General features: G+C 37.5%; 1 protein-coding gene across 2 annotated transcripts; it reads right to left on the reverse strand.

The window, feature by feature from the left end:
- Nucleotides 1-1,942: 1,942 nt before the first annotated feature.
- On the reverse strand, nucleotides 1,943-16,002 carry LOC113672365 (polyribonucleotide nucleotidyltransferase 1, mitochondrial). 2 transcript variants are annotated; one of them, XM_027188646.2, is made up of 28 exons: nucleotides 15,821-16,002; nucleotides 15,615-15,675; nucleotides 14,642-14,722; nucleotides 14,445-14,550; nucleotides 12,995-13,044; nucleotides 12,394-12,457; nucleotides 12,006-12,053; nucleotides 11,498-11,608; nucleotides 10,345-10,418; nucleotides 10,132-10,247; nucleotides 9,679-9,733; nucleotides 9,093-9,150; nucleotides 8,422-8,518; nucleotides 7,998-8,100; nucleotides 7,337-7,407; nucleotides 7,038-7,074; nucleotides 6,780-6,846; nucleotides 6,453-6,542; nucleotides 6,256-6,309; nucleotides 5,799-5,914; nucleotides 5,612-5,683; nucleotides 5,458-5,521; nucleotides 4,994-5,077; nucleotides 4,725-4,808; nucleotides 4,185-4,303; nucleotides 3,611-3,669; nucleotides 2,822-2,900; nucleotides 1,943-2,208 (listed from the first exon to the last, which is right to left on the reverse strand). In XM_027188646.2, the coding sequence occupies exons 1-28, from the start codon at nucleotides 15,961-15,963 to the stop codon at nucleotides 2,023-2,025; spliced, it is 2,349 nt and encodes a 782-aa protein (XP_027044447.2). In that variant the 5' UTR covers nucleotides 15,964-16,002; the 3' UTR covers nucleotides 1,943-2,022. The 2 variants fall into 2 exon arrangements, with proteins under 2 accessions (XP_027044447.2, XP_089067781.1); XM_089211655.1 differs by lacking the exon at nucleotides 14,642-14,722.
- Nucleotides 16,003-16,302: the final 300 nt, after the last annotated feature.

Raw genomic sequence — 16,302 nt, forward strand, 5'->3', positions numbered from 1 at the left:
CCATGTGCATTATGGAGATGACTGAGGAGTATTCCAATGTATCATGTTGTCCTGAAAAAAATTTACATTGACCCCAAAACAAAAGAATTGGGTTTCTATTTGACACTAAGTATAGTCAGACCCATCAAAACTTTCAATTTATGCAAGTCACTGGTGAAGTTGTGAAAGTGCCAGAATTTTTGTCAACAACATATGATGATAAACTCCCCATGTATACAATTTTTTGTTAGAGACAAAGTCATCTCCAGCAAAGAACATATTTTGGAAATTTTACAGAATCAGTTTAATTTGATTTTTTGAATATCAAACTGCATTATTTGCTTCAAAAGTATTTGCTCTCAAGGAAACTGTTGTGGAGCAACTGGGGTAAGTAAAGCACTCATGCTTTAATCCAAGCGAAGTTAGGAAGGTAAATTATCTAACAAGGGCTAAAGCTTTAAAAATCAGCTGTACAAATTTAACAAGCCACCACAGTTTGGTTATCCATGTCAAATTCATCCTGAAAAGAACTCATGAGGATTGCAAATCTCTTTTATTTAAAATTTCACAAACTCTGCGGAACCCGAATTGCATATTTCCTTGAGTGTGATAAACAAAAGCAGTTTTACTCTCCCTTGAGTAAAAAAAAAATAATTCCACATTTTGAAAGCTCCCAGAAGTAAGTTGCACTTTATCCAGCAATTTATTATTGTCCCCATGATAAGCGACCACGCTTGTGCTGTCCTCCTGAGAAAGGTAACGCTCATGATCTGCCTTTGATCAGCATTTCCAACGGACCTCCATTTGTGTATGTGATACGCAGATTGTCCTTACCGCCAAAGTATCACCATCACGGAATAGATAGAATATTTTGAATGTTTCATATCGAAACATCCATCACTCAAGTTAACTCAATTTATTAATGCTTGAGTAAAGTCCAAGATCACATTCACCAACAGCTAAATTTGAAGCTAGACAGGGTCGCCAGGCGGTAGACCACGTCTTCTTCTTTCTGCCTTCCTTTTGTTCCAAGCTCTTTTACACTCTTTATATGCTAGAAAATAATTTGCACATCTTGCCTTATCGTAATTATTCTCTTCCAAGCATTTTAAGGAAGCCACCGACTCTGCAGCACACGGATTCGTTCCCTTATCTGTCCACCGCTTTAATCCGTCCGCCATTTTGATAGAATATTGAGCCCATTCCTTCTCGCTTTTACGAAGTGGAGGGGAGGCTGAAATAGCTCAAGTGGCCTCCCGGCGCTCCCTCAGCTCCCCAGTGGGGTGGAAACACTGGACATGTCAGGTTTATGAAATTAACGAAATTTGCCCACTCGTTCACACAGCAAATCGGCTCGACTCTCAAGAGCGACCTTCCGTTCTCAACTTCTTGAGGTCAAACTCTCTCTTAAAATCGTGGTTCAAACTTTTTGCAAAGACCACCAGGGGTTAGGGGTGCTGCCCTTAAAAGTCGAATGCTGCAAGACGTATTAGATACAAATGAGGATACTACCCTGGTTGGTGAGCTGCAATTAAAGAAATTGCTTCCCGAGTCTAATTTTGGGTCCGCCACAGAGCAAGAAGCTAAGTTAAAAACAAATGAAGATGTAATTCTGTCTGTTGTCTTATCTTAGAATTTATGTCATCTTTGGCCCTCCGCATCGAACGAGGTAGGTGTATTTGAAGCTGAACCAGCCGGAATAGTTTGGAGTTTAATAGCATTAAAGGGGAACACGCACGTAATCAGTAACCAGGGATCCATATTGGCGATGTGGCATTAATATATCGCTTTCTTCATACTAATACTCTCATGAACTTCACAGCACTTTGTGGGGGACTTCAGCCTGACTGCTTTGAGCATTTTACAATTTGTTTGAAAGGAAGTTTTGCAGGTGCCTGCCAGGTTTTGGAAACAATTCCCCACCTAGGCACCAAATCTCTCTTAAATAACTAGGATTGATGTCTGCTGTTCCAAAATAATTTTAATTGACAGTACCAAGAAAATCTTCATTTAAGCTCTTAAACTAGAGCGTTGGTAAGCAAATCAAGTCCTCTTATTTTTTGAAGGGCTCAGGAACTTTTCGACAAAATCTTCGTGGTTCATGGTATTATGCGGCTTCGGCAAAAGTGCTTTTCTTGACAGACGAACTTTTCCAGAGAAAGGGTCTTTTCCAAGATACATTACATCAACGATTTGTCCCAGTGTAAATTCATTCGTTGTTTGATGACTCTGAAGAAAAAAAAGAAAAGAAAAGAAAAGAAAAAAAGCTCAGACAACAGCAGAGGAGGTTTTAAGTTAATAAGAAATATCCGTCGGTAAAAAAATCAGCCTATAATGCTTGCGGAAAAAACTGGGAAAATAAAACCTGAGAAGCAAGTACTTAGTTCAGAGGGTTTCATTTTACTATTTCCAAACAACTTTCCTAGACTATGAAAACCTTTCTTTCAATGAAGCGGTGAACTTTGAAGAACATACATCAATGATCACTCGATACAAGATTGTGCAAAATAACTGAAATACCACACATGCTGGACTGGACAAACCCAAGGCTTTTATTGTATCACGATAAGCCTGAGTAACTGGTGGTTTTGAGTGTGCTGTGAGCGTTAGGCGACGGACCTGTGAAAACGGGCGGCTAAAATTCTCCGCTCATAGCTTTAAAGGGCACAAAGGGCCGCCAGCCATAAAGGCTATGTACAGCAGGCCCATGGCTTTACCATGAAAGCAGTAGACCGCACTTCCTATCTGAATGAAAATATGTGCCACATGTAAGTCCAGTTTATGACCACTCGATGTGATATTGAGACTATCTTGTCACAGTTACTTCGTTACGTCGACTTACTTTATGGTGAGATATTTCTGAAGTGTGTAAAAGTACACTGGGTGTGTCCGGTAAAAGTTCTACCATAATCCCGTACTCCCTGGAATGACAAAATAATCATAATAATAATACTATATTTAAATAGCGCTTTTTCTGTCGCTATTCAATAGCACTTTAAACTTACTAATAACATAACTAAGCTGTCAAAATCACAATAAGAACTGAGAATAAAAAACCTCATGAGTAAAAACTTACTAACTACCTACCTAAATAACTAATTAACTAACTAACCAATAATGAATCATCATGTAAGAGGCTTTCCTGAAAAGATGTATTTTAAGATTGCGCTTGAATTGCTACAAATTGTCGCTTAAACGGATTTCCAGCGACGGTGCGTTCCAGAGTTTAGCCGCGGTTACAGAAAATGATCTTGAACCATATCTGGCAAGTTTGTAACCAACGTCAACCAAACGATGGCCAATAACTGATCTCAAATTGTATCTGAGCAAATATTTTGTTATAAGATCGCAGAGGTTTGGTGGCGCTAAGCCCTTCAAGCATTTACATGTCAATAAAAGAATTTTTAAAAACTATGCGCCCATCAATAGGTAACCAGTGGTGTTTTCAGAGTACTGGTGTCATGTGATCACATTTACGTGCATGCATATTAAGTAAGCACCACAAGTTTTGCAGCCTCAGCGTAAAAAAGCAAACTGGGTTACAACAGAGCATGAAAAGAGATGGGTTCGAACAGTTGACGAGTTGATAAAAGCAGAAAGACACGGGTCTCAAAAGTTTGTTTTCTCTTACCTAAACTCAGTAATAGTTGCTTTGTATGTAGCTCCAACTTCAAGAGATTCTGTCCAGTGCTTAGTGAAGGAAATAAACGCAATAAGAGACAAAAGAAAATTAGGGAAGAAGAAATAAAGTTGGAAATCTCTAAGCTGTTGCAGACGTTAAATAATAGAGAATTTATGATATCACGTTAGAACGATTTAGGTTTCATGTAACGGAATGTTAGTCAAAGTTTCGGTAAGAAAGTGTACTGTGAAATTAGAAGATCCTCGCAGCTAAGAACAAAAAAAAGTGTACTGTGTTGCACTGCGATCCTTGTTTAGCAGGTTTCTTTTTTATTTAATTCCATGGTTTCCTGAACATGAAAAAAAAAATCAGCTTTTTTACCCAGAACTTTGATTCCTGTTCGCACATTTTACCGGCGCAACCTCCTGTAGCAAGTATATCGTTAAGTTGTTTTATACGACTCCAGGTAACACGGGAGGCAATCAGTCAGTTATTTTACAACCAACAGTAACATATCTGACTGAATGCACGCAGCCTGTTCAAATGATGAATCAGTTTAACCCTGGAGCAAAGATTGTGATACCTTTTCCGTGTCGGCACCGGCAGTAATTTCTTTCATCTTGTCTAATACTTCCTGGAAAGCTTTCGCGTCATAAGCAAACACGTGAAACTCATCATCTTCAACTCGTGTAATGATTGAACCTTTAAACCAGAAACACGTTACATTGATCATTAGCACTTGAGATAAAGATAAATGAGAATGATTTCAAATATAATCGACTTGAAGATTTAAATTTATTTTCCATACCCCTAAAAGTGAGCTAAATGTTCGCGTACATGAGACATCTCTCCAGTGAAGAAAGAATTATTTGTAAGAATACCTTATTTTTAAGTTAGTCAGTTCTCAATGACTTACATAGGAGAATATTTTACAAACCTCTATTACCTAATACAAAAGCTAAGACCTAGACAGTAAAACGAGCGCTGGCTACATGTTCCCGGTCATTTCGTGCTAAGTAAAGGATAACAGTATATGTGAGTAAATTGTCCCGTTTGTTGAACTGTGCTACGTGAAAGTCATTAATTATCTTTCCTTCTTTTTCACTTAGTAGCTGATACTAACCTGTCTCTTCCTGTAGGTTTTTTATTGTTAGTCCGCCAGCAGAAAACAGCTTTCTAACTTGTAATCGAGAAAGAACTACATTTCCTACGTGAGCAGAAAGATAAAACTCCATCAACAGCAAGAACATAAGGAAAGGTGATAAGCTCGACGATCGTTATTTTTCAGGCTGGATCCCAAAACGCAAGTCAGGGGATGACCTAATAATGATGACAGTGATCGTTTGTTGTATGATAAACGATATCTCAGTAAAGATAGTTAAAAAAGCTCACCTTGAACTGGCAGATTGTCTTTAGGTATTTTTCTCGGACCGCTTTGGCATTCTTCTATTAAATCCAAAACTTTCATCCGATCAGCTGGAAAGTGAAGTGACACGTTAACAAGCGTTGCCCTTTAAATTCTACCAGAAAACCTTCCAAGGCGTCTTCAAAACGAGCATTAATTTTTTAATTGGGGGGAATAGCAATTTGATGGTCGCAAAGAGGAACACTAAGGTAAAAAAACTCGTCCTGTCTAGAAAATCAGATTGACATTTGTGCAACTACCGAGGACAAAAGAAAAACTTAAGAGGAGAAATTGGCTCTCTGTCAATGTCACAAATCACAAAGAAGTTTGTTCGGTTCCTGATTTCACTTTGCCATCCACAAGTATCACAGTTACGTATTTCCACATCTAAATATTCCTTGTCTGGCTTCAGTTAATTCTATTTCCTCATCTGTTAACTACTACTACTTACCAGTTGCCTTTTTGACTGCCTCTTCTACAATGTGTAGCGGAAGGCCTGGTACCTTGAAATCAGCCTATCACAAACAAAACACGCAAGTCACCAAAGCTTAATTTGATATCTAACACAATAATATTAGATGGGTAGTAAACAGAAGGCAATTTACCTGTAGAGCTGTTATTCCTTCTCTGCTTCCAGCAAGTTTAAAGTCCATATCACCCATAAAGTCTTCAATGCCCTAATGAAATACGTGTTGTTATTATAACAAAGTGAGACAACAAAACATTCCCAAACTTTTTCTGAGTAAACTTTATCAATTTAAACCCCATACTCACACGTATTATGTTTCTTACCAAGATATCTGTCAGAAGACAATAATTTTCTATGTCTGGTTTATCCGGGTCCTCTGCATCACTGCTTGTTATCAAACCACAGGCAACCCCTGCAACAGGACGAGTGATTGGAATCCCTGTGACATGAAAAATAGTAATTTAAGGGTTAAAAGTGCCACATAATCATATGCAAGTATTAAGTTGTTTCTTCAGAGCATGCTAAAACAATTTTACTCTAAGTAATGGTGGCGATGGTGATAACGTTAACTGTAAAGGTAACGATAACGATGATAACGATAACTTTCGAGCCGATCACGATCATAGTAACAGAAGGTTTGCTTATAACAGTGGTATTATCAATAGCGTAAACTGCAGTAATGAAGATAAAGATCAATGAAAAGGAAAACGAAGAAAGACAAAAACTGTGATATAAATAGCTATAAATATAACAATGATAATTATTAAAGAAAATACCTACCAGCATCCATCATTGCCAAACTTCCAGCACAAACAGATGCTAAAGATGATGAGCCTGTTAAAAAAAGAAAAATACAGACGTTAAACACAAAACTGCTGCGAAGATTTTTATCGCGGGCTAGAAATCAAAAAGAAAACTGCATCTTGTAAGACATGATACCCGTTGAACCTCATCTGAGGATGGACTATCTTGCCTACCATTGGATTCTAACACTTGAGATGTAAGTCGGATGGTGAATGGAAAATCCTTGGGAACAACTGGTTCTAAAGCCATTTCTGCTAAATTACCTAAAATAAACGAACAAAACTGTTTGATTTCTCACAAATTAAAAATAAACAACGTTATCTGAAAATATTATTGGAATTTGTCCTTGAACTCAGTTTTCCTAGCGGATTTTCGCGCTAAATGGAGCCAGTTGTCGTTTATCTAAAGGGAACACCCACAGTATTAAATTGAAGCAATTAAATACTTAAGGCAAATATCGTCTTCTTCTACAAATCAGTGATGCAAAATGTTTATCTTACCATGACCAATTTCTCGTCGACTCGAACCACCGATCAACCCTATTCCATTCACACAAAATGGTGGAAACTATTTGTAATCAACCAAAAGAAATGTTAGCTGTGAAATAGTAATTAGTGAGTAAAAATGTCATAACACTGAAATAAACAACAATTAAGAAAGAAGCTTTCTCTGTATTGATGTGTTAGTAGTAAGATCTAGACCCCAGTCCAGGTGACACCAGCGCTTTCAGCAATTACAGAATTCGATACACAACCTACCTCATAGTGAAGCATGAATGGTCTTTCTTTGACGTCGCTGCACAACAAAAGGAAACGAAATGTTATTAAGGAAACCTGTCATCATACTTGAAAATTTTACCGAATTTTTAAAAGAAGAACAAGTCCATTCAATAGAACAGAAAGCATGCAATACTGTAAACTTTCTCCAGGTAGCTGTTATGTTACCTAAAAAAGCTGACGGTAGCTTTGTTTCTTCTCGTGAAACCATCAAGAAAAATCGAAGGCAAATTTATCATCGGCAAACTTTACACAAAATGCTCCAACAAATCCTTACTTACCCGACCCCTACTACGGCGGCGTCAGGTTGTTTTGCAGAACGAAGGGATCCAAGTGTTGCTGTACAAAACACCTTTCGAGAAAAATAAGGAGTGGGTTAATTTGTTTACTGCAGTAGCTGTGTAGATAAAATATTACAGTACTACCTTTTATAATGGTTGTGAGTCACGAAGTCGAAATGAATCATTAGGGAGTTTTAGATGCAAGTTGGTTTCAGAATACGTGTGACCGCACACGTCTGGGAGGCACGTGACCAGACTCCAGTGGTCACGTGCGCCATTTGCCGTCCACGTTTGAACTTCGGGCAAAGCAGTTTCAGGTAATTGAACTCCCTAGACGCTTTTTTTCTTCCTGTTCGAAAATTCTCACGTACGTCCCATAAATATATGTGAGGTGAAGTCATTTCTTTATAAGCAATCCGTTTGGGACGCGAGAAAACCAACGTTTTAGCCACATTTTGTGTTTGTGCCCTCCATACTTTGTGTAATTCAAGATAGCGGCGCGCATGATAATTTTTTGTTTTCAGGCGAAAGCCGACGTCGATCTAAAAAGCTGAAAGTCTCGAAAGTTCTAACTTCTAACTACAGACTGCTGACCGCGGTTTGACGTTTGCGGTGAATATACCAAACATGGATCTTAAACTCTCTTTAGAGAGAGGCAAACCTGGGTTTCTCCTCTTTGAAATAAAGCAGATCCATGAAGACTCTTGAACAAATCAACTTCACATCTTATGGGTCGAAGAGCATCAAACGCACGTCCATCACATCTGAACAAAATAAGTATACATCGTTGTAAATTTTTAAAACTTACTCAGTAGTCTTCGTCATGATATAACGAATCGATTACCTCAGCGCTTTGGGAGTACTTTAGTAGGCCACTCTACACCTTAAAGGTAAAGTCTGAGATAAAATCAGCTCCCCTAACATGTTTATCCTACAGATCAAGTTTTCCTTGATTTATCTTGAGTGGTGTGGACGGAAACATCCCCTTTGCAGTTAACTTCGTTTCTAAAACCATTCTACGTTGTGAGTTAAATGTATCAAGAAATAATCCTCGTAAGGAATAAAATTGTAAAATGATTATGTACCTTTGGGACGAATAAAGAACGTTGTTCCTAAACACTGATTTGGTTTCTTCAAATATTGCATTTTCTATCTCATGAGCGGCAACATTTGGAAATCTCTCTGTTAAAGTCAAAAATGAAAAAAAAAAATTTTTATTTGGATCTACCACCTTTTAAAACAATAAGCCGAATAAACTGAAACCAAACAACTTGGTTACAATTTATTAAAATATTATATTAAAAATATTGTGCTAGACGTCAGTTGTGGGGTGCAGATTAGAGTTCTCAGACGCCCATTAAAAATTTATCTTTGTTAAGATAGCGGTTGTATTTGTCTGGCATGTTTTATTTGTAGTAGTTCATTCAATCACTAAGTCCCACCAAGAGAGCACTTTGCGAGTGAGAGTCAAAAACCACACTTATCAAAACAGCCAATCAGAGCACAGAATAATATCACAAGGAACCAAAGAGAAACCAGAGTAAAATCAATGAAAACACCCTGAGAGCAGAAAAACGCGAGGAACACTGGTCCCCACTGGTTTTTGTTTTTGCTCTTAGTTGGATGAGAGAGTGGCGCAGAGCAAAACGGAGCCAATCCAATGTAAACCTGGATTACTTTCTAGGTAAAATTGTTAATCCAAACCAAATCTAACCAATGATCTGTTATGTTGATAAAATCTGTGTTTCTAACACACCTTGAAAGTGTAAGAGATGATCATCCCTAACTTTAAACATTTCCTTGTCGCGTTCCATCTGAAGTGAAATAACACTTGACATTAAAATCATTATTGCAATACAAACTCTTTGATTTGGCCGTTTCCCTATTAAAGTTTGTTCCTCCGTAAGTTTTGTTTGTTCATCAAAAGAGCATCATAAAGCGAAAATAGTTTGATACTATTTCGTGTCATAAATATTAGACCAGTGCTCCAAAATGCGACTGAAATTTACAGAAATTGTGATAACATCGACAGAACTACTATTTCCTACTATTTCTGATATAACTGTTTGGAACTGTTATATCAGATTTTGGAAAGTTCCGTCTGACAGCCCAGTATTCGGTCCGACTTCGGACCCATCCGTCAAATTTCTGACGATTCCACTGGATGTCTGACGCTATCAAACGGTTTCGGTCATTTCCGTCTTATGTCCGACACTATTGTCTGATGTCGTTCACTTCTGTCCAATTTCGCGCACTATCTCCTGATTTCAGACACCTCTGCCCGATTATTTTCTTTACAATAAAAAAAACACTCCCGGGATAGATAAGGGTAAATGTCATACCTTTGAGTAGGCAAAGTTTGAAAATATTTTGTCGAATTCTTTGTTTAAATTAAACCTAGGAGAAAAGAAAAAAACAGAACGTAAATATGTTCAGTGATCTTTACTAACTAAAACTGGCAAAACGTGATAGATTGTCAGGCTCTGATCTTAGTGTCAATCTCTTAAACAGCAATGTTCTTGTTTTAACGATTCAAAATTTGCTATGTCAAGAGTTATCAATTAACGAATTTGCCAAGATGATGCCACAGATTGACCTTGTTCAAGTAATGTATGAGTCCTGTGTATCTTGATTAAGGTCTGTATTATGTGTGCTTAATTTCAGTTAGGCATGATTTCCTTTTTTTTTCGGGGGGGGGAGGGAGGGGGAGGAGGTCTGCTCTTAGTTTCAGTCCATAAAGAGGTGGATATTAAACCTTTTTCGATCCAATCAGTTTTTTTATAAGACTTCTTTACCTCACAATAGCACCCTTTATCTCTTCAGGAGGTGTGTCACGCCCAACTCGTGACATGTCCTTCTTCTTTCCTGCTTGTCTTTGCAACTCAAGTAGAGCTTCAATAATGGTTTGACACTGTTGATGAAATATAACCCTCAGTTAAATGCAGTAATAATTTCACTAGTATCATCTCAACGATTAAGTAAGATTAATATCTTTTTTCATGGCATACCTTCTTAAAGCCAAATCTTACAGCTTCACAAAATCTCTCAGAGCTCACTTCTTGAGCAAATGCCTCTATCATCACTGAAAGTCACAAGAACACTGTTTTTAATACCATCAGTTTGAAAGTTATTTATCATAGATTCTTATTCTGTTGTTTGACTTAATCAAAGCTAAGTGGAAAACACAAGTTGTACAGTGCTACTTTATTTGCTATAAATTAAGTTTTTCCCACAGCTCAGAACTTCAAACATTCAACAAGAACTGAGGGCCTCTTCATATGAGCCCGGTAACCGGGGGGACGAATTTTGTCGTCTGTTCATATGGGAAATTTCAGCCCGGTTACCGGGATGAAAAAGAGTCGAAAAGGGCGCGAAACATGGACTGAGGCCCTGGGAACGAGTTTGAGCATGCGTAGTTGAAAAATTTTCATCCCGGCAACCGGGCTGGAGTGTTCATATGGGAAAATATTTCATCCCGGTTACCGAGATCTCGGTTTCTACAACCGAGATCTCGGTTTCTACAACCGAGATCTCGGTAACCGGGCTGGCCCGCCTTCTCATATGAACACATCGAAATTTTTACAAAGGAAATAGGAGTGAGGCGAGATCTCGGTAACCGGGCTAGCCCGGTCAACCGGGCTCATATGAAGAGGCCCTGAGTTGTAAATCAAAAGTTTCATTACTCTTGGGAACCAAAGAAACTCCTATTATTCTCTTATGCTCCTAAAATTAATCATCCAATTCCCTTCAATAATGATGAATACCAAGTACAGTTTCCTTTAACTCTTTAACTCCCAAGATCTGATTGTTAATTCTCCCCTCTAGCTGCTGTAAATTAGTTACAAGAATTTGGTGTTGGATCAAGATGGCAACTTGTACCTGATAAGTATGAGTATTCTCATCACCCGTTTGCTGAATATTGTATGGATATTATTGGGAGAAGTTGCATATTGATCACTGCTGGGAGTTAAAAGGTTAATCTTTGTCTCATTCTTAATTGTTTTATTTTTCTCATAAAAACATCATTCTGGTAAGCAAATTAAGTTTCATTCTTTAATTTAATTGTCAACCCTAATGGAAAAGCACATGCTCATTGATAATGTTGGGGAAATGTGACCTTATGAATTTACAACTAAACAGTTGCTTATATTCTCATCTTACCAACTTTTGTTTTACTGCAAGCAACAACAAGATTCAACTTGCTGATACTAAGTTCTGACCATGTGGGATTAATAACAAACTTTCCATCAACCTCTCCAACTCTAACTGCACCTAAAATATAAAACCACAAACAAAATAATTTCATTCAACTGATTGAAAGCTTTTTCTATTATTTCAATCAATAATTTTTGACCCTGTGTCTCTCAGTTTTTTGACATAACATACAGTTAGAAAGACAAATTTAGTTGACAACCCACTGAGGGTTCAGTTTCCCACTGGTGAAACACAAAAGCTTCCTCTTCTTCTCATCCTTTTTTATCAAATTAACTAAAAGCATAAAGCAAGTCCAAAGCTGACATATACTTCATGAAATGCAAAATGGCCAAGAAACCTGAAATGTGTTACAAGGTGGAACTGATTTTAGAAGCACGCTCTTGAGTGGATTATCATTTAAGGGGTATAATGAAACCAGCGCTGAAATACATTAAGCTTTTATCCAACATCTTACCAATGGGACCACTCCAAGGGATATCAGACACTGAAACAGCTGCAGAAGCTGCAACAAAATACAGATAAAATAGTACTCAAATGTTAGTACCAAAATTAGTGAGTACTTAATTTCTCACTTTGTCTCTTGATGTTTTTTGTTTGTGATTTGCTTCCTATCTTTGTGCTCTAATATCACCAGACCAGTAGCACAAAGACTTCAGTGACTCCCAAGCTAAGGTTCTTAGAGTGTCCACCAATATTTACTTGATGACATAGTTTATCTCAGTTTCAAAAATATCAAGTGACTTGGAGTTCTGCTACTTCCCCTCTCCCTTCCCCCCCCCCCCCCATGGCATGAATGGGATTTCAGAAAAAAATGTTATTATTAAGTTATTATTAAAACTGACCTCCATTCATAGCAGCAATATCAGGATCATGAAGCCCAGTTGCTGCCCATAAAATTCCTGTTATCTGTTACACATTCAAACAAAAGGAATAACACACAATTCTAAGTGAAAATACATGTAATATTAGATAGATACAAATATTTCTAACAGTTATTCTTCATATAAACAGCACACCAGTAAATATCAAAATAATGCTCCACAAATTTAGTCTTGGATATAAAAGATGTTTTAGTGCAAGTAGAGAGAGAGATATTTCTCTAGAAATAGTCTACCTCACCAATGCATTATTTAAACATTTCAACCCTTTTGAGGGTTGAAATGGTGTGTTAAAACACCCTACCCTCAGTATGCATAATCCCTATTCTATTCTCTTTACATTTCCTGTGGCTGACAGCGAGAGTTAATTTAACCATCAAAAAATGAGTCACTGATCATCTCCTTACTTCTTGTGATCTTAATGTTTGATTCTAGGATGACACAATGACTGCAAGGAAAAATGAGATCCTGGTCACTCTAAGGGCTTTAAGGGTTAAATAGAACACCATCAGTCTCCCTTCACTAACTAAATTAGTTTGAAAGAATAGGAAAATGCCAATCTTACCTGAGTAGAATCATGGTAACCATTGGGGAATAATGACCTGAGTGATCTGTCTATTAAAGAAGAAAGTGGAAAATGAGTTTCTGATTTATCATAAAGTAAAATGCAGTAAATGGTTTGAACCTGGGGGTAACATGTAATGTTATGTGTAATGATGGTCTGGGTGAGTGTAGTCCTAAGAAGGACTGTTGTCGCTAGTAGTGACTGATGTTTTGACAACCTGAGCAGAAGTTGTCATCAGAGTCAAGTGAATATTTGTTGTCAGTCGAATGTTCTTAGTCCGGTTTGTATAAATTGATTGTTTGGTTTTGCTGTGATGTTATTGGCTGTAAGACTCAAGTGGTGTATGTCAGTTGTGATTGGTCGGTCTCCATCCATTAGTAAGTAAGGTTGTTCTGTTTGGTTCATTTGTAATGTTAATGTCGTGAATGAGTCATTTGTATGGCGACAGTAGTGGTTGACACTTGTTGAGGGGAGTCTGTTTCAAGTTAGTAAACCAGCTTTCCAGGGTCAGTCATTGATTCAACTGACAACAACTTTTGACTGATGACATCATTTAACTGACACCAACGATTCACTTGACTCTGATGACAACTTCTGCTCAGGTTGTTGAAACATCAGTTACCACTACTGACAACAATCCTTCTCAGGACTACACTCACACAGACGATCAAACTACACTATTGCATAAAGTAAAATGGCAGACGATTCCAAAAAGTTTCATTCACTTATGTGTCTCTTCTATTTTTAGCCACAAAATCCCTTCTAGGTAAGCTTTCTGGGGTCCATACTTATGACCTGATGTTATAGTATGCACCATGAATACAAAAGAATAATGATCAAATAGATATGAAAGATATTGGATTTTTTCAGGAGCAAATGTATCAACATGGTGGCCCATAGTTCTCCGAGTCCAGATTCAAATATAATTTGGTATAATGTTGGTACTTCTAGAATGAAGAAAACCAAAGAACCTGTTAGAAAATTCTTAGAGAGAGAGAATACAGAACCAAGGTCACAATGTTAAGAGGTGAGTAATATCATTTATGAACCATCATGTTTCATAGAACACATTGTAATAATGTTTATTTCTTATATTGCGCAGTCTAACATGCGATAATATGATCGAGTGCACATTACAACACTAAAATCCACCCAACCCAACCCAGGGGAGGACATCCATCACACAGTAATCTCGTGCGTGGGAAATTAACGTCTCCTACCCCAAACCCTGCAGGAGACAGGACCTCCGGCTTAACATCTTATCCGAGAAGACGAAGCAAGGTGAGTGAAGCGACTTGCTTAAGGCCACAACGTAGTGCCCCATCCAGGACTCAAACCCGGGCCGTCCGACCCAGAGTCCAGCGCTCTGACCACTGGGCCACTCACGCCTCACCATTAATTAATTGTTGTTAATTGTTGTTAATTCAGTTTACACAAAAAATTCTCATACCAATCCGTCTACTGACAATTGTTTCTCTTTCGGATAAAATAACATCTTTCCTGAAGAATGTTTTAGGAATCTGGCCTCCTGCAGCTGCTTTTTCTTTATAATCAACCTGCAATGACACAACAGAAACAGGTAAATAACAAATCATATTTAAGATTTAGATTCACTGACTCATAAAAAAAGAACAAAGTACACCTTACTTTTAGATGCAAGCTTTTGTCACCAGTTGGTTTTGATTTCTTATCCCCAACAACAGCAACTAGAGTAGAATTCCCTCCGTGCTATAGGAGATAGAAATATTGTAGAAATCTAAATTTAGGGATGTGATATTTTCTGTGTACATGTAATGAAAGATTCAAATTTAAATTTTAATGGTTATTGAAGTGAAAAAAAGCAATAGAAGTATTTGATAATTGAAAATTGGCTTCAGAGACACAAAATTTACTCATTTCTTTATAACAAGAACTTAAAACTCTTTAGGCAGAGGTGAACTATTTGATTGGCCCTTCAGGGCTCCCTTTTTCTAAAGGAGCCCACTTTTCTGACAAGGAAGTTACAACATTAATTTACAAAAAGGGGCTAACTTGATCAGTGTGCAGCATCAGTCAACATACATGCAAAATTTAGTGCAATTTTTTTTTGAAATGTGAAATAGTTTGATTCTTGTAGTCTGGGTGACACTTAAGTAAAAAATCATCTTTAATCAGTCAAGACAAAGAAAATAATGACCACTTTTATGATTTTATTTCTCAATTAGAATGTTTTGCCATAAAATAAATCATCCACGGACCTAAGTTATTCTGTAAAGATGGCTAGTAATCAGCCTCGTCTAGCTATCTTGACCTCGCAAAATAGGCATTATTGCTTGTATGTATCTTGAATACCATGCCCTCAATGTTTAGTTCAAGCTTGCGTGGTTGACATCGAGTTCCAAGACTGTTCAAACTGTTATCTTTATTGTCTTTGGTACAGATGCTTAAACAAGTTGGATCTTTATGGACTTTTGATGAAAAACAATATTATCCACAGGTGCAAAACTGTTATCAACTTGATTTACGTTACTTCGTAATAATATTAGGTTTGCAACATACCTTATGGAAAGTATCAATTCTTAATATAAAACTTATTTTAAGGATTAATAATAATTGTAATATATTGAAGACAACAGCTTACCTCAGCAACCACGGCTCCGTCTGCCAACCTAGCCATTTTACCCGTTGCGAATGACATTTTTCTACGACACAAACATGACCAAAACTGCTTAAAAATTAAGCTTAATTATTTAATTAAGGAATGAATAAGGTCCTAATATTTCGCATATTTTCCATCGATGGCAATACCACGTGAAAAGATATCAAGGGTATTAATCCCACACTTACTGGCCTCCAACTTCAACCTCAACTGCACATTCTGTATGTTTACATCTCTGCAACAATCTTAGTCTCTTCAAAGAACTCCACCATGCCAGAAAATGCTCTTTCTCCAAACGCAAGTTCGCACGAAACCTCGCGAGGGACGCCATGTTGAAAATGACTACTTGTTGTTCTTAGTTCCCAGTACATCGCGCTGTACGGCCATTCGAAGATCAAGAGGAGCCGCAGGAAAAATCAGTCGTAAACAAAAGCATGAAGCATAGGGGAATAGAGCGAGGAAAGATAAATTGAGATTTCTGAAGGAAGAAATTTGGGAAAATTTACAACCCACAAAACATTTTATTTCAAAATATTAACATTGTGTGCACACAGGTTGTGATTTAATAATTAACTATTAATAACTTTTAATAACTTTTAGGCCATTATCCTGTTTCAGGCTCATGGCCTCAAGAAATGAGGAACATGAGGGCAAGGGACATTTGTGGGGG

This window comes from Pocillopora damicornis, chromosome 7, assembly GCF_964200805.1.
Source record: "Pocillopora damicornis chromosome 7, jaPocDami1.2, whole genome shotgun sequence".
NCBI lineage: Eukaryota > Metazoa > Cnidaria > Anthozoa > Scleractinia > Pocilloporidae > Pocillopora > Pocillopora damicornis.